The sequence below is a fragment of the Dermacentor variabilis genome, chromosome 1 (genome assembly GCF_050947875.1).
Source record: "Dermacentor variabilis isolate Ectoservices chromosome 1, ASM5094787v1, whole genome shotgun sequence".
Classification (NCBI taxonomy): Eukaryota; Metazoa; Arthropoda; class Arachnida; order Ixodida; family Ixodidae; genus Dermacentor; species Dermacentor variabilis.
Window position 1 is genome coordinate 90715211 of NC_134568.1, and position 26770 is coordinate 90741980.

The following is a 26770-nucleotide window of genomic DNA, read 5'->3' on the forward strand; positions in this document are numbered from 1 at the left end:
GTAAGCGGCCAAGTGTGATATACAGCCAAGGATACCGCATATGTTCGTGTAAAGGCCTCATGCGCATTCTACTTGTTTTGGATAGCACATATTATGCGCCAGTCTCAGTCTACTGTATAGAATGGTTCAGAATAAAGGAAGACACCAAAATTTTTTTTTAGTACTCAAAATGAATGTGGGTTATTGTCATGGTTTTGGGAGGCTAATGCTTGAAGCTCCTCTGCAAGAGACATTATGTGGTGTGGTGAGGGGACAATGGCCGGTAGCAGGCCAGGTGGTAATGTATGCACAGCAATTGTCTTCTTTGTTCTAGTGAGCTCCGTCTACGTTGTAGTGATGTTATTTTAATGGCCTCAACAGGGAGCAATTCGTTGTGACACAAGAAAACCCGCTTGTGGCCATAATTTCACACCAAGGAGCGCTTCTAGGAAAGACTACCTTCACGGAGCTGCTGTAGGAACCAAGGGAAAATGAGGCATCCGCCCAATCGTAGCAATTGCTACAAAGGAAACCCATACGGGATCTCAAAAGAAAGCCCTCGCAGTTGAAGAAAAATTCGTCCAGGTCCGGGACTCAAGCCCAGGACCACCGCCTTTCCGGGGCAGCTGCTCTACCATTTGAGCTAACCAGGCGGCTAGCAGATAGCAGAGAAAAGTCGAATTTTTCAACAACTCGAAGCAAAGGCAAGAGTTTGACCTGATAGTAGGAATGTATTGCTGAAAGAGCAAAATGAAAAAGAAAAACTATATGCGACGAACAGGGTCCGTGTCGAGGTTGTGACGCAGACAGTTCCCGCAACTGTTTCGTCCTTGAGGAGCAGCACTATGTGCGCTTTACATCGAAGTGTCAGCACTAAGAAAGTATTGGGACAAACGGCTGCACAGGGGAAAACTTGCGGCCTTTTTACTGCGTCTTCTGGGCGCTTACAACAAATTTGTATTTAGTGCAAAAAGCCCCGGAAGGCTATTCGCCGACGTCTTTTCGTATTTTCTCCTTTATCGTAGGGTATGCAGCAACGAACCAAGCATACCAGGTCGCGCAAGATAGCTCAATATGTGAAAGTGGTTTTTTTGTGTAATCGCACGTCTCCTTCTGCTACAGCAAGTACTTTTCTCGCTTGATGTGCATTCGCCATTGCTTACACAGGTTACGGTCTGTTGGACGTCTCTGCAAATCAGCAGGTACTCATCTCGTGTGAATAACACACAGTGCAGCTGGCCACTAAAATAAATGTAAAACAACATATCGGTACACGCAGCTTATATAGGACATAACTTTTTGGCATTCCTTACGCATCTGTTCCGTTGTAAGAATGTGGATCAATGAAATGGTAGCTTCTTGCTGAGCATTTGATCAAAGGCCGCTTTCGAACCACACGACATAAAGTGTCACGTAATATTTGAATCTAAACAAGAAATAAATTCGCAGTGATATGCAGGCTCGAAAGGATAAACAGCGGTAGAACACGGAATATCGCTGGAGCGACATTCCTTGTTCTACCAGTGCTCGTCATATAAAATTTGAGCAATCCACGATTCTGTAAGCTCGGAGCTTGACTTCGATGCTACCTGTTTTTTTACAACGTTGTTTTGTGCGTTTATTTTCGTACAGATAAATAATTAAAATTAGCACACAAGAACTTTATTTGTAGTGGACACTTATGAACGGTGTGCATGCATGTTCCTTTTGTCTTGCAGTTCTCCGTGTACGCTGCTCCTAACCAGCTCAACAAAACTTACTACGCTCTCGACATCGGTTCGAGGATACTCAGTTTCTACGAGAAATACTTCGGCCTGAAGTACCCGCTGCCGAAACAAGGTAAACAGCATTCTCAGACTAACTCGACAATGGAAAATTGACGGATTCGGTTCACGAAAGTTGCTCATAACCAATTCTGCAGCGGCAGTCATCACATATTTGACGTGTGTCAAGGGAAAAATTTTGTTTTTCGTACCGTTTCTGGTAAGACCAAGGTATCGTATCTTTTGACAGTTTAGCCGCTTCGCCGACCTTTATACGCTACAGTGCAGTTAATTACACGTTACTGGCGCAATTGGTGACAGAGCTAATAGGCAACAGTGCAGATTGAGCATTTCCTCTCAAAGGTGCAATTTGATTAGAGTTTTACAAACTGTGCGTTGCATGTCTGAAGTGTAAAAGCGATGAACTTCATTGATTGGATTTTTTCATGCATAGCGTAGAGGAGAAGTCCTTTCGCCGCGGGTCCAGCTTCGCAAGGTGTTTTGTCCGGCTTGCAGTTGATGCTAAAGCTACTCTGAACGCAAAATTGTTCTGTTGATTCACAGCGTGTCACATAGTGCCTCGGCGTTCCATAGGTAGGGCGTAGACTTCTAATTAGACGGTAGGGCGCAGGCGTCCTTGAAGCTACTTTATCTCGTCGTTTATAGCAGCAATCAAACACACACACACAAACACACACGTATATATATATATATATATATATATATATATATATATATATATATATATATATATATATATATATATATATTATAAGAAGCCAACGAACAGACACCAAGGACAACATAGGGGAGATTACTTGTACTTACTAATTCAATTAAAGAAGCGTAAATTAACGGAATGACAGTGCATGAAAAACAACTCGCCGCAAGTGGGATGCGAACCCACGTCTTCGAATTACGCGTGCGATGCTCTTACCAAGTGAGCTACCGCGGCGCCGTGTTCCCATCCACTTTCTGGGGTACTTATGTTTATCTATTAGAACTAACCCTGGAAGTGTTAGCCAGTGCCACCACTCACAAACCTAGACGGCAGATGTGAAACATCCTTTCTGCCGCAGGCGTCACGAGTACGTGATCTATTTGGGTGACGGCAACTGGTGAAGGAACCCACACATGCTACCTGAAGGCATCAATGTTGCGGGATTCGAGGCTCTCGTAATGTAATGAACGAGAAGAAAGGGCACCGAGGGACCCGATTTTTATTAATGACATCATAAGAATGCGACAAACATAGACACCAAGGTCAACATAGCGGAGATTACTTGTACTTATTACTAACTGAATTAAAGAAATGAGAAATTAACGGAAATGAAAGTGGTTGAAAAAACATCTGGCCGCAGGTGTGATACGAACCCACGTGTGGGCTCGGAAATATATATATATATATATATATATATATATATATATATATATATATATATATATATATATATATATATATATATATATATATATATATATATACCAGCTATTTTAAGGCCCTCAAAAGGAAAAGCCGAACGTCCGCATACATTTATACCTTTATTTTATATCGGACGTTTATATGTTACCTGTAATCCGCTGCTTCGTAAGAACTATAGCGCCTTAATTAATCCTGCGTATAATTTACGAGCGCTGCTTATAATCTTTGTCTTATAACTACCTCCTCATTGTGCTTACATAATAAGCGCAACGTAATTACATACAGTATTGTGCATACATATGCGCTATCTAAATAAGTGCACGCATAAAAATTTAAATGCATTTACACGTTTTACTCTTTTAATCGTTATACTTGTCCAAGTTTTCGGCATAATTCCACGACGGAAAATGCACTGTTAGTCACGTTCATTGCTGCCTTGCCCATCCTGCAGACATGATCGCCATTCCGGACTTTGTGTCTGGGGCGATGGAGCATTGGGGCCTCGTCACCTTCCGAGAAGTGAACCTCCTCTACGACCCGAAAAAGTCCAGTCCCCGGAACAAACAGCGAGTGGCAGCTGTCATCGCCCACGAGCTCGCGCATCAGGTACGCCTCTCGTGCCGCTGCCTCGTCACTGGTTCCATGTTGTGCACTGTAGCCATGAGGCGACGCTTATCCACATTTATTGGTATGCAGAGCATGAAACATGTTCTGTTTCTTAACTTTTTTCATAACTAAACGTCACGATGTGCTTCAACAAGTACATCAGCTCGTTATATTTATGCCGTGATGGCAAGAATAAGATATCTTCAGGAGAGATAAAACAGAATGAAACAGCGCTTGCTTGCGAGCATCAAAGCAAGCCGTCCGTGCCGTCTCGTGCGGCCAGCGTAACCGTTTAAAGCTATTCGACCACGAACTGCATCTTGCATAAGTGGCATTTCGTTTAGCGCGATTAAAGGCCCTGCAACAGCGTTTTGTAATGGGCATGGCGATCATATAATGAGGTATAGGCCTACAGTAATAATCGCTACTCATGCAGCCTTGTCTGAACTTTTTTTATCCTCAACAGTGGTTTGGAAACCTCGTGACCATGAGGTGGTGGGACGACCTGTGGCTGAACGAAGGCTTCGCAAGTTACATAGAGTACAAAGGCATCGACCACGTTGAACCGCAATGGGACATGGTAGGTATACTCGCGTCGATGCTTCGTCTGCACCTAAACAGCCGTGTGATTAAAGCTTTCTGTAGCGCTCAAGTTGCGCCATGTTTGGTACAGGCGAAGCACGACCATATATGTACATGGAGATTTTGCTTTCTCGTTGCGTCGTCGCCTATAGCACCCGTTATTATAAGGTCTTACGCAAGAACTTACGCAATGGTTGTGTGTGCGAGGCAGAATACATTGCAGGAAGCAGTTACGCAACTGCACATTCTTTGCCGAAAAAGTTTCCCCATGCGCTTCCCATCGTGCTTAGGGGAATTCTGCTGACGTTTTGTAACTGAACTCAGAGTATAAACTAAAATTGGGTCGCATAACGTTAAACTATTCCAATATGTTTCTATTCCAATCTCGTGACGTCAAATTTGCGCAACCGCCGACGCAAATATCGGGCGGTCACCCGCAGGGTTGTTTGAAGAAACCAATCAAATGCTCCCCTCGTTCATAGGAGGTCACTTTTGTTTGCTTGAAAAACGAATAACATTGCCTGCACTGAGCGGCTTGTCTTATCTAATTGGCTCACAAGAGGAGAGGAGCATGCTCAAGTGGAGAGGGATTCGATGGGGCCGAGCCACTGCACTGTATATCGATAACCGGTTAAAGAGGGTGGTACCGGCGTCTGCGACTGGTCCGCTTTATCTTAGCTTTCGGCGGCTCGTCGACAATCGCGGTGGCATGCAACGGAAGCTTAAGAATGACGCTAAAACGGATCGTCAGCAAAGAAGTGTTGGCAGAACTAGGTCGTAAACGTGCCGAAAGTTCTCGAAAACGTTACACGGCCACACAAAAAGTTTTATTACACGCAAATAAACCCATGCTCTCCGGCAGGGGCGAGTAGCCAGTGCCGGAGCGATCGGCAGCAGCCATCTTTTATTCCTTTCGGAACGGGGTAGCCTGCGGCTATTCCGAAGAAAATTCAGTTTTGTTCGGCATATTAATGCGTCTTTATCGCGTACACGTCACTTTGACGCGATAAGTTTTTGCGGTTTTGTGACGTCGCGTGAGAGGCATGTGAAGTGGGTGCAGCTCGAAAACTTGGACCAATAGCCGAGGGCTAATGCAAAAACCGTCGAATCAGAAATAACTATTTTTGTTTTGTTCGGTCAAATTATGCACAATCAGCGTGTACGCGTTATATCAGATGGGGAGCTACCGCGGTTTTCGTGACGTCGCGCGACAGACAGGTGAAGTGGGGGTGGTCCAAAAATGTTTTTGACCAATCGCGGTGGGCTGATTGCAGAATTGGAATAGAAAAGTTTAGACTAATTTTACGTTATAGCGCCCATGTTCAGTATTCGGCGACATGGCGAGACCCTTCGCAATCCCTCTTGACTTGTTCTGCAAAAAAAAAAGAGCAGATTTATTTAGTGGGGCAATAAGTCAGCTCGAATTGCCAATAAGTACAATGTGGTCTTCATTGGTGAAGGCCAAGCGTTCTACTTTCGCTTCTAGCTTGAAGATGCCGTGAAGCGCACCGCGTTATGATATACTCGGTGTGCCAGCTAACTTACGCAAAGATTAAAAAATATCTGCGTGTGCTATAGGAGGATGCGACTGTAGAAGCGTGCTCTTGGCCGTTATGTGTCGAAAATTAAAAAAAAAGAAGTTTGTTGCATTCTGTTTAGTTGCATAGTTAGTCATGATTATCATGAACTTCGGAAGTTTAGAGAAAAAACTTCCAATGAGTAAATCGTAAGACGTTTTAGGAAATGTCCCATTAAAGAAAACCCGCGAAATATGACAAAATTCTATTACTGTACCCCTTGCGCGCCGCAGTTTCAGTGCATTCAATCGTGCCTTTTACTACGAACGGCGCTTTTGAGCTATAGCTGCGCTGCCACTGACAAAGTGACAGGGCGTGCAACGATTTGTTCATTCACCTTATCGCCATCATGAGCAGCCGCATCTGTTGCTTTCAGCAATGCAACCGAAACATGCATGAATATCGAAGCCAATGCCTGCGTCGCTGCCCTGCCATTTTCTCAGCGAGTTAAAAGCGGTGTTCTTTAGTGCGCGGCACGTTTGAAAGCTCCGTGTTCGAGCGGCGCGCACTTTTTCTTTTTTTCATATTTCGCGAGCTTTTTATTTCATCATCAGCAGGAGCAGGAGCAGCCGCCTATGCATGTATGCCCGATGCAGGTCGAAAGGCCTGTCCTAGCCCCCTCCAATCACCCCTGTCTTGTGCCGGCTGACACCACCTTATGCCTGTAAATGTCCCTGATTTCATCCCACCACCCGCCGCGTAAGCGTATATGGCTATGGCGTTGCGCTGCTAACGTCGCGCGTTCGATCCCGGCCGCGGTGCATGGTCGCATGTCTACGGAGGCGAAGTGCGATAACGCTCGCCTGCTATAATTCAGGCCCACCTGAGGAACCCCATGTGACACAAATTTATCCGGTGCGTGCCTCATCATCAGATCGTCGTTTCGGTGCGTGACGCGCCAGAATGCAATAGGGTCTGGGCGCGAGCTTGTTGGTATGACGCCTTCAGGGCGAAACAACGCTAGAAAAAACACGGACGAGCGCAGATAGGGCTCGTGTTTTTCTCTTGTCCGTGTTTTCCTAGCGCTGTTTCACCATGAAAGCCTAGGATGCAATCAAATAACGCCATCACTCCACCTAGTTATTTGCCGTCCCCCCTCCCCGCCCCCGACTACACCTCCCTTCTCTTAGCAACCATTTTGTAACTCTAATAGACCACCGCTTATCTTCCCTACGCGTTACATGACCTGGCCAACTCCGTTTATTCTTATTAATGTCAGCTAGAATATCGGCTATCCCCGTTCGCTCTCTAATCCACGCAGCTGTTTTCCTGTCTGTTAACGGTTATCGCTATCATTTTTCGTTCCATCGCTCTTCCCGCGGTGCTCAACTTCTCGAGCTTCTGTACTAACCTCCAACTTACCGCCCCATATGCTAGTACCGGTAGAATGCAATGATTCTACACATTTTAAGGATAGCGGCAAACTGCCGGTCAAAACTTGGTAATGCCTACCATACGCACTCCCAGCTCATTTTTATTCTTCTGTAAATTTCCTTCTCATAATCAGTGGGCCTACATAAATGTACTCTTGCACCGATTCCATAGGCTGGCTGCAAGTCATGAATTCTCGTTCTAAGCTTGCCAGGCTCTTGAACACTACCTTAGTCTTCTACATATTAATCTTCAGACCTACTCTTGCACATTATCGGCTAAGGTCATTAGTCATTTGTTACAAGTTATCTCCATCATTGCTGAACAGCACAGTGTCAACTGCAAAGCGCAATTTGCTGAGATGCCTCCTCTTTGATCGTCACCCCCTAATCCTTCCCACTTAACAACTATAATACTTCTTTTAAGTATGCAGCGAATAACATTAAATAGATTGTGTCCCATTTCCTGATCCCTTTCTTGATTGGTATTTCTCCGCTTTTCTTGTGACGAATTACTGTAGTTGTGTAATCTTTATAGATATTCGCCAGAATCTTCATGTATGCTTCCTATACTTTTTGACTACGCAATGCCTCCATGATTGCTGGTATCTCTACTGAATCAAACGCATTTTCGTAAGATATGAAAGCCATATAGAGAGGTTGGTTGTATTCCGAAGATTTCTCGCTTACCTGATTGGTGACATTGATGACCGTGGTTGTGATTCATTCTTGAATACTCCTTCTTCAATGGCATCTTTTTCTCCGGGTTAACTTAAGTGAAGTTTTGCCCTGATTCTATTGAAATTTACCTTAGTAAATATTTTGTGCAATATGGTTGCTCTATATTTACATAAGTGCTATATCGGACGTTTCCAGAAACACTGTGCACATAACTTTTTCACTGAATGTTTTTTTTTTTTTCTAACTTAAGGACATGTGAAATTGATTTAAAATTTTTTACTGATTATGCAACTAAGAAGAATGCAAGAAAAATGTAGTCATTTTCTCCGTAGTGTGGGGAACAACACGCTTTTAGTCGTCCATAGAATGGTGCTCCGAATATCTGTCCTGTCACTAATCGGCAACGGCGGCGTGGTTGTCTCTACATGGCCCGAAGAAGAGGAAGCAGCAGGCGCCGCGTACTATACTCCAAAACAGCAACAACGACGACGACATCGCGACAACAGCAACTTGTCAGAAAATCGCACATGACATGCGAATGGCATGAATTCATTTACTCGACTACAGCTTGCTCCTCAGTTTGGGAGATTCGCTTGGTTAGCACGTTTTATAAGTGAGTTTAGGTATAGCTGGCACGCCTGCTTTCTCATAGTTGGGCCCTTCACCGTGCCAGCGGATTATTCAAAACAGATGCTAGCCTGTCCTTCATGAGCTGCGCAGAAATAGCAGCGTCTAAATCAACCTTCACGTTTTAACAATAAGCTGCATCGCACGACGTACATGTGGTGGTTATAGCAATCGCTAAGTGGTCCCTATCTAGTACTCACGTTAGTCCTTTCATTCAGAGGCTATGCAGAAAGAGCAGCATTTTGAACAATTAACGGCTCTGCTCGGCGCAGTGTTTATGAAAATCTCAAAATAGCATCTCTTTGTGTCCTGTAGTTTCTCGTGAATGTAAAATGAGTTTGCTTCGTGCAGGACGCGAGCATACGCCAGCGGAACGATAATTGCTAACCCTTATCACGCTTATGTAACTGCATTTGCTTGTGCATCTCTATATGGAAGGAAGACACAAACGAGAAAAAAAAAATTAAAGCATCAGCTGTAACGGGCAGGGGCGTTTAAGAATAGCATTAGCAACATGGTGACAGCGATCGTCGCAAAAGCTGAAAAAAAAGAAGAAAAAAAGCTTATTAGCGTTTTTTTATCGTTAGTTTTTTGACACATGTTTTACGTAAGCTCCACCTTATAACCGACGAATAATGTACGGTCTAATAAAAACAAATCTTAATTTCCCTTAAGGATGTTCTTTAGCAGCGACGTTACTCGCTAGAAACATAGGCCGCACACGGTGTTGTGAAGAAGGTTAGCTTTTCTCGCTTAGACGATGACATTTATCGATCAAAATCAAAGGCGTGAACAGAGTTTTCTGCGACCATGAGCTCTTTCCCAGCTTCTGCACAACCTCAGTTGCGCCCCATGGTTAATAATACGCCAAGAAATAGAGAGGGACAGCACGAAACGGAAGAATAATAAAACTGAGAGATCAGGATTGCCAGCCGCAGAACACGGCCGGCGAGGTTTCAGCCGAGACGTTTTCGAAACCGTCGAGTCGCAGTGTGTCACCCGATGAGAGCACTCTGCAGGAGATATGGGAAGCGCGGCTGTCCCTTGGCGTGCGGAGGTACCCCAACTATAGACGCCGCAAAAGCGTTCTGCCCGCGGCATCGACAGGGCAACGAAGCGCCGCTTACAGATTCTGGCGTTGTCTTTTTTCTCCCCCTTACGCTTGCTCAGATGAACCAGTTTTTGACGGAGGACCTGCAACCTGTAATGGACTTGGACTCGACCACCACTTCGCACCCAGTGGTTCAGAGCGTCAGCCACCCGGATGAGATCACAGAGATCTTCGACACGATTTCCTACAACAAGGTAAACGCGAATGTCGTTTCTTGTATCGAGGAAGGTGGCCTCCGAAGCACGCGCGCCGTAGGGGAAAAGCAGAAGGGCCAGGCGTGTCGCCACTGCTCCCACTATAGGTACGATATATCCGTCCTGCCCGGCTGCTTTCCTTCCAAGAACCGCGTCAAACCAGCTAACCGCTATCATGTATGGCAGTCCCCAGCGTGAACCAGCGCACAATCTAACGGTGCAACACGGCGCAACGGCGGCTTCGACGTGCTTGCGCCCTCTCCTCTGCGTACTCTCTGCCTGCCCCTTTCTCTCTCTGCCTGCCGCATTCGTCGTCTGCTAATGACTGGGTAATCACGCGACTCGGCCCAGCCCCAGGGATATATCATGTCGTTTGGCGTTCCCCCAAGGACACATTTGTTTACCACGCAATCTCGTCGCTCCCGTTTGCCTTCGAGACGGCGATCGTTGCTTCCAGCGCGTTTTAAATGCTGTTCGCTCGGTCTGCCACTATGAACTAAATACGAAAGAAGCCGAACATAAAGCGCACAATAATTGCAATGGTTTATTGTTGGCGTCCTTACGCTTGCTCTTATGTGGTTAATCGATCTTGTATGACACGGAAAGGAGGGGGGAGGGGTATGCTGTCACTATTATATACTGGGTCTTTTTTTTTTAACGTTAAACATATGCTTTCTTTTCTTTAATTGCATGGGGCATAGGGCACAATTCGGCTGGTTTAGGTGGTATACCTCAACAGGCACTAGCGTCACAAATCGCAATGTCCCGGTAGTTAACTAAAATACATTCACTAATTAACTTTTAAATTATTCACTTTACGGCACATGCTTTAAGTGCGTCATTGAAGCTGAGCAGCAATGAAGTAATGTATACTTAGCAGAAATTCTAAAAGTAGCATACCTCTCGAGATATACGTCCACCAAGCCTGCTAACCCGGGCACGATGCCGGCCTAGTCGTGATGTTGGACGCATTGTTAACGGCCCTTACGAACGACTAGATTTGTGAATTCAGCCTCTGTTCTCTTCGGCCATGCAAGGACGATCGAGCGTTGGCGTGAATTGCGCTGCTAATGACGGAGTAGTTGCCCGTACCACTTTCTCAGCGGCAGCGCGCTATTCGTTCACGCGCGGCACGTTTGACAACGCTGCGATCGCGGAGCAAACGCGCATTAGTCACGTCGGTGTTTTTCATGTGTTTCGGGCTTTCCAATTATGCGAAACAATATTCCGTAATATTGCTGAATCAGACATTTTCTAGAACGCTTGACAACTTTCACTGGTAGTTTTTCCGTGAACTTGATGTTTACTACGCTAACAAGTGGCCTTTAATACAGTTATGCTATAAGACAGAATTGAGGAAACACAAAAATAGAAGACGTTTAATATTTTTCTCGCACAATGTAAATGCCCTGAAATTTGTAGATTCGATGGCGTGGAATCGTCACAAGGCTACTATACTGTCTGGCTAGCGGTAGTCACGAATGAGCGCATGTGCATAGTTCAAGGTTCTTTTCCTGTTTGCACCAGCGAGCGCCCGTCTATGCGACAACGCATACGGAAGTGACGCGATGGCTGCAGTGGTGGTTCTATTGGAGAGTGATGTGTTGAAAAATAGCGTTGAATATCGCCATGAACGAAGGCTTGCTTCTGACGAACTTTATCCGTGCAGAAGTACACGGCGACGGAAACCGTGAGTATAGAATTTGCGACTCAATTGCTTCGTTGCAAAACGCATTGACGGCAGTGTTCTTCGACAGTGTGCCGTTCCTCTGCAGTTACGTGCACGGCCACCGTCGTGTCTCCACACCACTGTGCAGCTTTGAAAGCTCCCGATCAGGTCCAAGTACAACATGTAGAAGAGTATTGAATTTTATGTCATTCTGCTTGCCTAAGCAAGTGACTGTGACGAACGCATACCTGCCAACCTGCGAACTTTAAATTTCGTGAGAATCCCGCGAACACGACAACGAAGGGGAGGAATGGCGCGGTTTCTTTTCTTTTTTTAAAGTTTACCTTAAGTACGCACTTTTTGCGAAATACATACGCACGTTATTGAGAATTATTTACCTTCAGACGCAACACTCAAGCTGCAGCAAACGTGAAACGACAGGAAGCTATGAGCAACATGTTTATTTTTATTATTTTTTTTCATAGAGGAAATAAAGTTTGTTTGCTTCCCCCATGTTGTGTTAGACAGTGTCTTTTCGAGTCACTTCGCTGTTGCCGGTTTCGCCTGCCTCAGGAACTTGTTTCGATAAACTGTTCGGAGCAAGTTCCCCTAGAACGTACTTCCACCGACTTCCAAGAGTATGGTCGGAGACCAACGAGCGGAACTTCTTCGCGAACAGAATTTCTTTTTCGTAAAGCTTTACGAAACATTCGCAAAATTGTAGAACGAACCTAAATTCGTAAACATTACAGAAAATTGGGAAAAGTTGGCATGTATGCAGACGCACTGTTGACGTCGTTCGACTGTCACCATTTTTTTTTTTACACATTCTCTTTCATCAAAGCCGACGGAACGTCGCATCCTTGGCGTCTAGCGCGCTCTGGTCTTATTGCTTTTCACTGGAATCCGTTTCAGGGTGCATCCGTGCTTCGAATGCTCGAGAACTTCCTTGGACCTTCGGTATTTCAGAGGGGCGTATCGGTAAGCTTAGTTGTGCATTTTCTATTTCTCACAATTCTCCTGTAAACACTCATTTAGCAATAACTCGAATGTACAGCGTCATCTCCGTTACTGGATTGCAGGAACCGCGCGCAGGTATATAAGTCGGATGAGTCGCTGGATGTCCCAGCATGTAACTGTATAGTCAGGTTGTACTCAGTAAAACAATACACAGTACGAAACTGAAGACGGTATGCATGATCAAACAGCCCTATAAGTGTATATTTGTGGCGAATAGCTGTGGTACAGGTTTAAAATCTATATAAATGTGCGTCGGATTTATTTTATAAAGTGTGTTAACCGAAAATGGAGTGCAATATGGCACAAGCGAGAAAATTTGGCTGCGTGATTAGGACGGTACGAAGGTAAGGTACGGTAGGGTAATTTCATAAAGCAACAAAGTGAGAGTGGTGCAGATTGACGCACAGCGCATTACCGACAGCCAACGGAAACGAGTGAAACGACTTTCAGCAACGTACAGTGTAGCCATTACGACACAATTATTCAGTCCGTACATTGAACAAGACGCATAATATAAATTTGTCGTTACAATAAATGTCTGCCAGTAGTAGAATATTCCAGCATAGGCCGAGTGTGTTTAAGACTATGCAGATTTTTTTTATAAAACCGTTATGAGCGTGGGAAACATGGCGTTTTTGAAGAGGAGTTGTAAAGCGAGGTGGCCATACTTTTCTGCTAATGACGTGAGTTTCAGAAGACTAATTAGAAATATCCGTTTCCGTCTGGTATGACAGTGAGACTGCCTTTTCTGCGCTCCCGGCACATTCTGTTTCGATATTGCCTGGATTGAACGTTGAAATTCGAATATGAATATTTCGAATTGGTGTGATTTAAAAGGTATCAAAAATTAGGGTGCATAAAGGTGTGATCGCCTTCGAATTTTTCATGTATACAACTGCCCCCAAAGTTCTAATAAAGAGGTAATTACCAAAATTTTGTTAATTAGCCTTGTAAAACTAACGCTGTTCGTGACAAACTATGTCCGCCTCGCCTAGGAACACGCCCACGTTCGTTATGCTCAAAGCCTTTTTTATAAAAAATCTGTATAATATTAAAAAAATACTCTCTATACCACATTGGAGTACTCCTACAGAGGACATACAGTGTCAAGCGTTCACGTAACGCTTAGATACAAGTTCCAGGCCAGGGCAACTGCGAGTTATGTTAACCTGTTGATGCTTTCAAGGCTGTGTTCGCTTGCTCGAGAAGATCGCACTTATGTGGTTACCTTAAAATGTTAATCAAACACCAGGTGCATTTAGGCAACGCGAAGGTTTCAGTAGGCATATACAAGGTATCTGTTATTTCCTGCTCAGCGCAGACGGGGTCTACTGCTTCATATTGTGATTAATGAGTTGCACTCCTTCCAAGGCGAGAATTAACTGAGGTAAATTACGTCTTTTTCAGTCATTTTTGTGGAACCACCAGTTCGGAAACGCCAAAACGGAAGATCTGTGGGCAGAACTTTCCGAAGCCGCCGGCAATGTAAGTAAACGAGTCTCCGCACCAACGCTGACGACCGCTTTATTATGATCAAACTGCTGACGCTCATTTTTATATGATGCTGTCGAGTTAAAGGAAAGAGCTAAATACATGTACCAAGCGAAAGGGTGGAGGCCACCTGTGAACAAAAGTGTACGGACATTGGGTTCCGGGAAAAATTTGAATTTCTTCACAGCAATGGGAACGAGGAAGAGGTAAACAGAGGGGCTCGATTTTTGTTAATCATTGCTTCATCTGTCTTTATGTGATCGTGATTCGCAGCTTATAGTCACACAGCCTGCAACTGACTACTGCAGTCCAAGCATTGCCGGAAGAACACTACGCTGCGCTTGTCAATTTTCAGGCGTGCGTCCTAATTAAGGAAAAAAAGCTAAAAAATGAAATTTTCGAGGAGCCTGCGGTCCGTACTCTTCCGCTCATGTCTGCACGTATGTGCTTTTGTGTAGCATCCGTTAAAATTCTGGGGCCGCATTCCCCCACCAAGGTTTTCTTTTGTAAAAATACATTTTCGTTGACCAGCAGCCTCCGCTAATGATGTATTCGCTATCACGGCTGGCCGGCGCCCGTTCTTTCCAGTATACTTAAAAGCGTACAAAGTGATTTACGAATACGGGCCCTGGGCCAGTATTCAGAAGAAAAAAATGTTCTTACGCTAGAACTGTCCATAGAGGACGTGCCAGCCAATTGTGATATTATGTGATGATTGTGATACGCCCGTTATTAACGTAGGCGTCTTGTCGATGGAAAATAATTCGTACCGCAACAGAAAGCTTTGCGAATGCGGTCCCAGATATTTGACCATTAGTGTGCGCGGTCCTCCTGCCGCACAGACAAAATTAACAATTTTTTTTTCGTTCGTAAGTGTCGTTTGCCATTGTCCGACCGTCTTCTATAATGCGTAATATACCCAACATCACGAATTCCTGGCACTTCCGAACGGTTGTAGTTTCGGAACGTTTCTGTGAACACTTGCGCTGGTATACTTCAAAAAAAAAAAAAAAAAGAAGGAAGAACAAATGGGCCCCGAGGTCACATTTGAGTGGCTTTGTGCCAGATCAGCCATCGCTTTTTTTATATTTTTGAATTGGCCACAGTGTCTGGTAGTCCAAATTAAGCGCGAGGTGGCTTACGAATAAGGTATATTAAAGTCAGGGTCTGTGCTATCCGCCTCTTTTCCGCGTTTTCTCGTTAGTGTTGTAAGATCCTGCTACTGTTTTTATAAATGCCGAAATACCGGAGCAGGAAGCACCCTGTCCGTGTCAAGTCGCTGGTCTGGAGCAAAGTGAACTCGACAGAGTGGGGATGAGCGTTGCCAAAACCCTGGTTTCGTTGCGCCATGTTCCTGCAGCGAAGCCAGCTTGAAGCCTGCTCTTTACGTAAACTGGGCCCGTATCCACAAGAAACTTCTTGCGCTAAAACTGTTCGTAAGAGCATGCAAATGACAGCCAATCGTGATGTCGGACGTAGCGAATGTGGCAGACCAATTGCGAACAGCACTTACAAACAAAAAGCTTTGTGGTTTGGGCCCCTGAATTCGACGCTAAGATGTGCAAGCTCTCTTAGATTCGTTGACTAACGAACAGAACTATTAAGCAGCGTCAGGCTGGGAAAAGTGCACCTCACTATTCTGTGCATCAGTGAACTTCGGAGTTCTTAGAGACAGCAACGTTTGCATGGAGCGCATCCGTTTGGAATAGACTGTATGTGTACGAGCAAGGAACCTGGCATTCTGTGAACCTGGAACTTGACGAACCACTGTGCTGGCCGTATATCACCACCGAAACTATGAGCTCTACAGAGCTCTACGGATCTCGCCCGTAAAAAAGGGCTATCGATCCGACTTTCCCGGATTTTGACTTCGTGAGTAAACTTTATCAGTTGCGACATGACGCTCGTCATGTTTACGCTCAGGACACCATCGCACGTCTCAACAATATCGCCGGCAGTTCCTTGACACCAATAAAGGCAGAATAAGCAAGAATGAATCACTTCAGACTGACAAAATAGTCTTTCGAAACTGTACTTTAATTCATTTGACCGAAAATAAAAGAAGAAGAAAAATAGAAAAGATGATTACCAAGGGAGAAATGGTGGCCACACCTTCGCTTTCTCGCATTTCGCGACAAAACTTGAGCGCCCGTTTTCAAAATATTTTCTCGTACTTGGTTTGTTTCGGCGCAGGAGGAGATAGTATCGAAACTTGCTAGACTGAGTCTTTGGTTCCCTCGACTTTCGTGCAGTAATTTACCGAGAAGCGCTGGCAGAATTCATGACGCCACAGCGAGCTGGTGCGGGAGCTTCAAGACGTCGTCGCAAGGCGTATTTCATTTTCGCGTGCTTTGTCGTTTTTTTCGAGCCTTCTCCCACTGGGGGCCGCTTGGCCATTACAGGGGCATATTTTGTTAATAGTGCCTAACTTTCTCTTACTCTGTAGAGTATATGCAAAGGGACTCAATAGGAATATTGGGCGGCATTATTAATTAACGTACGTTTCTAAAATGTCAGAATGCCGAAAAGCTCACTCTCACAGTGAGCATGAGGCGTAGCAAGGCAGAAAATGCGCCAAGACGAAAGGCGGGTGGCTCCTTCGAGTTCTCGTACGATGGTGTTTCCTCCGGTGTAGCCAATTGCTTATCAATAAAGGAGCTTTGAAAGTCAACCGAGGACTCTACCTAGACAGTTTGGAGAACGTACTCCGCGCTCAGAAAGGCCCGAAAGCGAGAACATACTTTGAAATCCGTAACGCCACACTGACGCATACCGGCGCTCCGCTGTTTTGGGAAGTTTCAAGATAGGGAAGTTTGTCATTCATTCTTTTTTCAGCTAGCAATCGACAGTTTTGCTCCGAAGGAATGAAAATAGAATTTTAAAGGGATAAATTGGTTCCTGTTACAGGTCATTGATTTTCGTTTTCTCTTTAGTGTCCCTTTAATATTTTGCTTCACGAAATAACCTTGAGACTGCACTCTCGTGTCGACAGACAAAGCAGACTACAGTTCGTTACTCTCGTCTCGGCATCAGCGAGCCTTGGAATAAGTACGTTTGTCACCAAGGTTTCTGTCCTCCCTCTCGTTTTTCGAGCGCCAGCCGACGACAACGTGCACGTTGCTGCATCAAAGGCGGGCCTATAGACAGCCAGCATTCACAACAATACCATCGGTAATTTCCCTCGTTGCATACAGGTGTACTTTCTCAATGATTCGTCCGCCGGACACGGAGTTTATATGTGTATAGTCAGCATGCGTCGTTCGCTGTTTGAGATTCGCTGTAGGCAGAGCGGATGGCGCCGTCTTCGTCTCAGCCGTCCTTGTACTTGCCTTCGTTTTCTTCGTCCCGCAGCCTTTTCACGTGCGCGCGGCCTTTGCCCGGCGTTTACAAATCTCGTGCTCATCCGGTGTATACTTGGGCCAGCGTTGTCGCCAGCGGATAGGGGCGGGCCGTGACCACCGCTCCGCAGCAGAGTAGCGCAGCGAGGCCATCTGTTTCATTCAAAATTATCTACACGGAAAGCCCCTGAAACCATTAGTAAGAAAGAGCCGAAAGAACACGACTTTAGCAAGTCAAACGTGCACTGGTACCAGCGTTTTTCTTTTGGTTTCGCTCCTGTAAGGGAAACAAAATTAGGGGTAATTTCTGCAGTTTCATATTTCACCCGCCAGGTACGCTATAAACGGGTCGTGTAATTCTCTCGACTTTGTCAGCGGTTGTGCACACATCTACAGTCCTTTACAATTAACATCGTGAAGTTGTGAACAAATCGATTATCTTCAACAAGTCCGTACTGCAGTTCGCACTTTGACTCTTTAAGCATTGATTCCTCGTCTCGTATATATTCTTGTGCGAAAGCCTTAATTGCAAAGCATGAAACCCCAGACAAGACACAAACATGTCGGCCTCTCGTGCTCTAACACTGTCACACTTGGTCAGCGGGGAGAAAGGGCGGTCGCAAAAGATGGACACGTAGTGATTAGCAGTGACCGAACAGAGGTAGGATCAGCCTGGAGTTTCGGCACGCCAATTTGACTTGGTCTTAGCAACGAACGTATTTCCTTGCAGCGTTTATATAGCTCGTTTAAATACAGGAACCCAAAGTTAGGGGATGGAATCCGCCGGTGTACTGAAAAACGCAAATGGCCTGCAATGGAGTTGGGTTATTGCGTACGCTAAGACCCGCTTAGGTGTATTTCTGAAACTCCCTATTTTAAACTAGCATTAATAAGCACTGGTTCCGCGCCGGCGATAACTTGGTGCTTAGGATACCTATTTTGCCAGCATAAAGAATCTATATTCTGATTTTTCATTATTTTTCGTGCAGAAATCTACTACCTCTTATTACGTGTCGCAACACTGCCTTACATTCAACCAGCCACTCCGCATTTCACGCTTGCAGTGCAATGAATGACGGGAGACGGTATCAGTCCCTGCTCCCGGCAGACCGGAAGGGCGGTCGACTGCGCTGCTCCCGCGCTGGTATTGCGACACAAACCGGTGTTCTTGCGAGAACAGTGAGCGTATAAGTACAAGTGGTTTTGCAAGGGCAGGCCAGGCGAGGACCCACTTGTACAAAAAAATGCATGGTGACGGTTCTTACGGCTAAACAGCGCAAAAGAGACGTGGACTAAGAAATATATATATTCTTGTTTTGTCACATATCTTGTGGCAGGATATCTAGAAACTGCTGCTTTTCTAGGGATATCGACCTTGGCGGCGTCTGACCAGTAACTCAGCAGTTGCAAACATGTCCTAAAGCAAAAAAAAAATTGCTAAGAAGAATTAAAAAGTTCATCAGTGAATTTATGTATCCAATTGCTCACCGTGATTTTTTGCGCAAGTAATGTACGTATCCTCAGTGATCCTGCGGAAGTGGTGGATTTGAACAATCTTCAACAGGCGATTATTTTTTTAGCATTATGAGGAAAAAGATGAGAAAGATAACAGGTGGTCTATGAGGACCACCTTAAAGAATTGCGGAGTTATCCTGAACGCTCAAGCTTGTCTCAGAGGTTGTAGTAATCATTTTCCAGACAGAAGAAACATGTTTACTGCAAAGCATTACGGACAGTGATCCGCGATATGTGAAAACAAAAACATTATCTCGCAATTAATGCGTGAATCTTGGTTTTAATACTTTATTGTGCGAAAACCACGCGGTGTCTTTCAATCTGTCGCTTCGAAGCCTAATACGTGGAAATACATGAATTATCTGATACGGCTACAGTGACCTGAAAACTTTTATTGCCGCGCTTATCATGTTTTGTCTTGCCGGAACTGAGTTTGATCCTGCGCCCAAGTTGGGAAAAGCCTAAACCAACTAAATATACCTGTAGCATACGGCCGGCACGCAAACAGAAATAACGGCCCGTAGAGAACATCTTTTGCGTGTCACCGGTTGCCACTGTGAGAGTACACTGGTTTCGGCAGAGCTGCATTTCCGTTCTAGAAGCCACTATAAACAGTGAATAATATAGGCAGCGCGTATATATAGTGTCGTGTAACCGAGGTAAGGACTACGTGATAATGTAGGACGGACAGGTATTTATTGTGGTCCGAGAACCTGACAGTCTTCATAAGTGTATACGAGCTAAGCCAGTCGTTCCGGAACGCATGTGCTCGTGCACGCATGTCATTGAAATTGCGGTGATGATAGGGAACCCCTGCGCTGCTCGTATGCGTCCACATAAGACATCCCCATTCCTTGAGTCCTCTTCATAAGTTCAGGCGTTCTGGCGGTTTCACTTTGACCGCTGCGAGTGGTGTACCCGTGGGCACAGCACTCGCTGCAGCATGTCCCGTGTCGTATCCATCCGGCGAGGACAGAGCGTTTTGAAGTATCCCATGATGGTGTTTCCTCGTGAGACGGACATTGCCTTTAAATGTGTCCGCAGCATATGACTTTGCGGACGCAATAGCATATCGTCGCTGAGCGCCTTTCTACGTTCTGATAACTTTCGAGGCTGCCTTCAATTTTATGTGGCGTAGCGTCCGGCGCGACGCCCCACTGCAGCGACAAGTGTTTTAGATTGTGAATAAGAAAAGCTGCTATTTTCTGCAACCCTTTAGGGAGCACGACTCAGCGCCATGAGAGTGATACCCTCGACGCCCAGTTATACGCGCCTGTGCCAACAGCCATCGCGATCTCATGACGCGATTACGTTGAAAACGTGCTTCTTAGGAAAAAGGCTGCAGGTGACACCCTCGGACGGAAACTATCTATCTATCTATCTATCTATCTATCTATCTATCTATCTATCTATCTATCTATCTATCTATCTATCTATCTATCTATCTGTCTGTCTGTCTGTCTGTCTGTCTGTCTGTCTGTCTCTCTCTGTAGCTTTTTGCCATTTTTCGTAAAAACTGCCTCGCCTAGTTTCCCAGCGAGTGTAGCCGTTCTTGTACGAAATCTCGGTATCCAGGCTAATTCACACGTCTCGAGAAAGAACCGTGCTATATTCGAGTGTGATTGTGCGCAGACGCTGCCAGCGGGCTACAACGTGTCAACGATCATGGACACGTGGACGCGCCAGATGGGATACCCGGTGGTGACCATCAGCCGCAGCGCCGACGACCCGACGCTCATACGAGTCGTCCAGGAGCGCTTCCTACGCAACAACCAGCACCAGCGAAACGAATCCGACATCTCTCCCTACGGGTGCGTGGCGGGCCTGTCAGAGCTCTTCTCGATCGTCTTTGCAGCGGCCGTCTGCTGTGCCGTCTTGGCAGTTTCCCAAAGCTGGCTTTCCAGCGTATAGCTGCGCTGCCCGAAACACACTGACTCTGTGCTCGTAATTAAAGCGAAGTTTTTGCATTAAGCACTCGTTACCAAATAAACACAAAGTAATCTGTTACATGCACATTACTGCGCATCACTTTAAAACATTTGCAGCCTTTGGGGTGTATATTTGCCACACAACAAAAATCGTCATCCGTCTTGCTTGCGTTTCCCTTCTCGAAAACGCTGGGCTCGTTACTTTCCTGTCGAGAATGCATTGTCATGCTCATAACGCACATGCCGTTCGCGACCAGGAAGTACCGGGCTCGCAGCGTTGAAGAAAGGAAATGCGGGCAAGGCACACTCTTAGACAAAATTACACCCTTTGGTTCGTATCTTGCCACACAACGAGAATCGTCATCTGTCTTGCCCGCATTTCCTTTCTTTAACGCAGCGAGCCCGGTACTTCCTAGTCAGGCACGGCTTGCGCGTTATCAGCTTGACACAGCATTCTCGACAGGGAAGTGGCGAGCGCCGAGTTTTCAAGAGAGGAAACGCAAGCAAGGCAGATGACGATTATTGTTTGGGGACAAGATAAGCCCCAAAGGGTGTACACTTTTTTTAAAGTGTATTACACTCTAAAAACAGTTGCACCCCTTGGGGTGTATATTTGCCACATAACAATAATCGTCGTCTTGCCCGCGCATTTCCTTTCTTTAACGCCGCAAACCCGGTACTTCACAGTCGCGAACGGCATGCGCGTTATCAGCATGACAGAGCATTCTCGAAAGGAAAGTAACGACCACAGTGTTTTCAAGAAAGGAAATGCGGTCAAGACAGATGACGGTTATTGTTGTGTGCAAATATACACTCCAATGGATGTAAACTTTTTTAGAGTGTAAAATCCGTTTCTGGCAACGAGGCGTCGCGTAAAAGCAACCTAACTGATTTTTTAAGTGGAAATTCCTTTAGAACTCTGTCCTTATGTTATATTCCCGGCCCTTTTTCATAAAATACTGCCTTTTTGGAGATATTTCACCATATACACACTCTTAAACAAATGCACCCACTTTGCGGTGTATATTTGGTACACAGCAATAATCGTCATCTGTATTGCTTTAGTTTCCTTTCTTGAAAACGCTGCGCTTTCTACTTTGCTGTCGCGAATGCTCTGTATAATGCTCATAATTCGCATGCCGTTCGTACGTGACTTGGAAGTACCAGGCTCGCAGCGTTAAAGAAAGGAAATGCGGACAAGACAGATGACGATTATTGTTGTGTGGCAAGATACGACCCAAAGGGTGTAATTTTCCTTAAAGTGCATTCTGAAAATGGTTACACCCTTTGGGGTGTATATTCCTCCCACAACAATAATCGTAATCTGCCTTGCTTGCGTTTCCTTTCTTGAAAACTCGACGCTTGCTACTTTCCTGTCGATAATGCTGTGTCACACTGACAACGCGCAAACCGTTCGTGAGAGGGAAGTACCGGGCTCGCAGCGTTAAAGAAAGGAAACGCGGGCAAGACAGATGACAATTACACTCTAAAACAGTTGCACGCTTTGGGGTGTATATTTGCCACACAACAATAATAGTCATCTGTCTTGCCCGCATTTCCTTTCTTGAAAACGCTGCGGTCGTTACTTTCCTGTCGAGAATGCTTTGTCACGCTGATAACGCGCATGCCGTTCGTGACTTGGAAGTACCGGGCTTGCAGCGTTAAAGAAAGGAAATGCGGGCAAGACAGATGACGATTATAGTTGCGTGCAAAATGTATACCCCAGAGGGTGCAACTGTTTTAATACTCTTAAGCAAAATTACACCCTTTTGCTACACAACGATAATCGTCATCTGTCTTGTCCGCATTTCCTTTCTTTAACGGTGCGAGCCCGGTACTTCCAAGTCACGAACGGCATGCCCATTATCAGCATGACAAAACATTCTCGACAGGAAAGTAGCGAGCGTAGCATTTTCATGGAAGGAAACGCAAGGAAGACTGATGACGATTATTGTTGTGCGGCAAATATACACCCCAAAGGTTGTACATTTGTTTAAAAGTGTAGAGTGCATCGTTGTGGGACAAGATGAGCCCGAACGGGTGTTATTTTTTTTAAGATTGTACACTCTACACTCCTAAAATGGTTGCACCCTTTGGGGTGTATATTTGTCCCACAATGATAATCGTCATCTGCCTTGCTTGCGTTTCCTGTCTTGAAAACTCGGCGCTCGCTCCTTTCCTGTCGAGAATGATTCGTCACACTGATAACGCGAATGCCGTTCGTGACTGGGAAGTACCCGGCTTGCAGCGTTAAAGAAAGGAAACGCGGGCAAGAGAGACGACTATTATTGTTGTTGGACAAGATACGCCCCAAAGGGTGTAAATGTTTCTAAGAGTGTAAGAACAGTTGCACCATTTGGGGTGTATATTTGCCACACAACAATAATCATCATCAGTCTTGCTTGCGTTTCCCGTCTTGAAAACGCTGCGCTCGTTACTTTCCTGCCGAGAATGCTTTGTCGTGCTAATAACCCGCATGCCGTTCGTGACTTGGAAGTATCGGGCTCGCAGCGTTAAAGAAAGGAAATGCGGGCAAGACACACTCTTAGACAAAATTACACCATTTGGGTCGGATCTTGCCACACAACGATAATCGTCATCTGTATTGCCCGCATTTCCTTTCTTTAACGCTGCGAATCCGGTACTTTCTAGTCAGGCACGGCTTGCGCGTTATCAGCTTGACACAGCGTTCTCGACAGGAAAGTAGCGAGCGCAGCGTTTTCAAGAAAGGAAACGCAAGCAACACAGACGGCGATTATCGTTGTGTGGCAAATGTACACTCCAAAGGGTGTAAACTTTTTTTAGAGTGTAAAGCCGTTTCTGGCATTTCTGGCAACGAGACGTCGTTTAAAAGCAATCTAACTGCTTTTTAAGTGAAAATTCCTTAAAAACTCTGTGCTTATGTTATATTCCATTTTTCATATAATACTGCCTTGTTGGAAATATTTCACCATATACACTCTAAAAACAGTTGCACCCTTTGGGGTGTATATTTGCCGCACAACAATAATCGTCATCTGTCTTGCTTGCGTTTCCTTTCTTGAAAACGGTGTGGTAGTTACTTTCCTGTCGAGAATTCTCTGTTATGCTGATAACACGCATGCCGTTCGTGACTTGGAAGTACCGGGCTCGCAGCGTTAAAGAAAAGAAATCTGGGCACGACAGTTGACGATTATCGTTGTGTGGCAAATATACACCCCAAAGGGTTCGACTGATTTCTGAGTGTAATATTCCTGTTTTATCTGTGTTAACCTTCCTCCCCCCTTAATTGAGCAGTGCTCCTAGGAGCCTAGTATGAATGAATGAATGAATGAATGGGCACAACTCAAGTTGCTCTGACAAAGTGCCACTGATTCGGTCATCCAGGAGCACGACGGTCTGACAGTCATCTTCGTCTCAGATATTGTTTTTTTTTTCCGGCTCGTAGAGACTCTTGCAAGAAACTCAACCATCTGTCAGTGCATAGTGAACTGGTGTATCACACCTCGCCGAATGAGCGCTCTTAAACGGCAGACATAATTTCATTCCTTCTTTTTTCTGCCCTACTGTAGGTACAAGTGGAGCATACCTCTCAGCTACAAGACTTCGGCAGCGAAAAATAAAGTCAAGCAGATCTGGCTTCACGACGAACAAGGTCAGATGTGCGCACACAGCATCAGTTATCGCCAAAAACCCTTTCCGGGTTTTACTGGAGCGCGCACTCTTTACCTCACTGTTCTCATGGTTACCTGTCGTTTACAGCGACAGAATTAAACACGGTTTTGTGTGTGTAGCCCTTAACTCTTGGTTTTTATCGCCTAAAAATTGTGTCCACTAGCCTAAACAAAATACAAAGGGAAATGAGGCGCATAACGCAACGTGAAATAAATAAATCAAGTATATTTATAATAATTATGGTACTGTGGGAGTGTATGGAAACGATTGTTTGTACGCTTGCAACCACGTGATGACCGCCACAGGTGTCTCACAGTTTCAGCGTATAACTTTGCAATGTTACAGTTTGGGCATATATATATATTCCGAAGCCCGCGACTACACGCAATGTGCCTCGAGCAGCCAGTCGCACAGCAATTTTGCGTGCATTTGCGGGCTTCTTTCACGCTCAGAAAAACACTTTTATGCAGCACGTATTGAGCAACAGAAAGTTGTATCGGGAGTTTTTCTGCAATTTTCTCATTGACACCATTCCATCTAATTATAATATTTTAGAAGTTGATTATAAATAAGACTAATTATCGAATTAGGCGCAATGAAAAAAAATTTGAGTATCTAGAAGCGACAGCAAACAACATTACCTTGGTATTGTCCAGCTGTGTGGCATTCGCATATTTTTGAACTCTGGCTGAGGTTAGCTAGGACACCCTGTTTGCGTGTGTGTATATATATATATATATATATATATATATATATATATATATATATATATATATATATATATATATATATATACAGTGAACTCTCACTTGAGTGAACTTCAACGGACCGAAGGAAATAGTTCACTTAACTGAAAGTTCACTAAACTGAATATTCACTAGACCAACATAAGACATGGCATACAGAGTCAAAAGTCTGAAGTGCAATTCATGGAGGAAAAGACATGGCATCCATAGTGTTAGAAATGTGTGAAATGGAATTTGTACATATCAATGAAAAACACACCACTTGTGTCGTTTGTGTGCCCACGCGGAACCGACGAGACTTGAAAGAAAGAGACGACGACCATGCCACGACTAGCCCGTCAGAAAAAACACACACCACGTGGTTTGTGGTGTGACAGATCGCCGCTTTGCTCTGGCGGCGTTGTAAGCGCCAGCGATGTTACTTTGTTCATGGCCTCCAAGATTACATGCTTGCTCGTTTTGTACGGGTGATCTCGGAGGCCATGCCTCGTTGCCGTTCGCTTTCCGCACCGCCGCTTTGCCCCAGGGGCGCTGTAGCGCCAGCGATGTTACATTGCCGCCGGAGCGGCGGTTTGATGAGGGCGGGCATCGATTGCGCCTGCAGTGCAGTGCAGTGCAAGCCTTGGGCCTCTGAGCGAGTTCGTTAAACTGAAATATTGACTGTTCCTAAATTCGTTTAAGTGAAACATTTTTGCATAGAATCTATAAGAAAACTGCCGGGGATTTTTAAAAAGTTCGTTATTCTGAAATATTCGATAAACCGACGTTCGTAGAACTGAGAGTTTACTGTATATATATATATATATATTCATAGGAAGCCAACAAACAAAGACACCAAAGACAAGAGAAAACAGGGGAAATGGCTTGTTACTAATTGAAATAAAGAAATTATAAATTAATGGAAATGAAAGTGGATGAGAAAACAACTTGCCGCAGCTGGGGAACGATCCCACGTCTTCGCATTACACATGCCATGCTCTACCAATTAAGCTACCGTGGCGTCGTTTTCCCATCCACTTTCCGGGGTTTTGATGTGTTACTACTAGAACTAACTCTGGGGAGTGTTAGCCAGCGCCACCATTCACAAACCTTGGCGGCAGATGTGGAACATCCTTTCTGCCGCAGGCGTCACGAGTACGGGATCTTTTTCGATGAAGGCGACTGGTCAGTAAACTCACATGCTACCTGAAGGCATGAATGTTGCCGGATTCGGGACCCTCGTTATGTAATGAATGAGAGGAAAGGGGGTAAACCGAGGGGCTCAATATTTATTAATCATATCAGAAGGAGCCAAAAAACAAAGACACCAAGGACAACACAGGGGAATTACTTGTACTTACTAATTGAGTTAAAGACATGATAAATTAATGGAATTATATATATATATATATATATATATATATATATATATATATATATATATATATATATATATATATATATATTCGGTCATGCGATTTGAGACTCATTCACTTGCAGCCTAACCGAGAATGTTT

At 45.0% G+C, this 26770-nt stretch overlaps 1 protein-coding gene across 2 annotated transcripts in view; it reads left to right on the forward strand.

Moving 5' to 3' along the window:
• Window positions 1–26770, forward strand: part of LOC142580357 (uncharacterized) — a 205679-nt gene that overhangs the window by 99765 nt on the left and 79144 nt on the right. For both annotated transcript variants that reach the window (XM_075691144.1, XM_075691145.1), the window contains exons 4-11: window positions 1698–1818; window positions 3617–3771; window positions 4238–4351; window positions 9779–9913; window positions 12498–12563; window positions 14010–14087; window positions 20579–20757; window positions 24426–24508. In XM_075691144.1, coding sequence (XP_075547259.1) covers window positions 1698–1818; window positions 3617–3771; window positions 4238–4351; window positions 9779–9913; window positions 12498–12563; window positions 14010–14087; window positions 20579–20757; window positions 24426–24508 — 931 coding nt within the window. The remainder of the gene's footprint in view (window positions 1–1697; window positions 1819–3616; window positions 3772–4237; window positions 4352–9778; window positions 9914–12497; window positions 12564–14009; window positions 14088–20578; window positions 20758–24425; window positions 24509–26770) is intronic.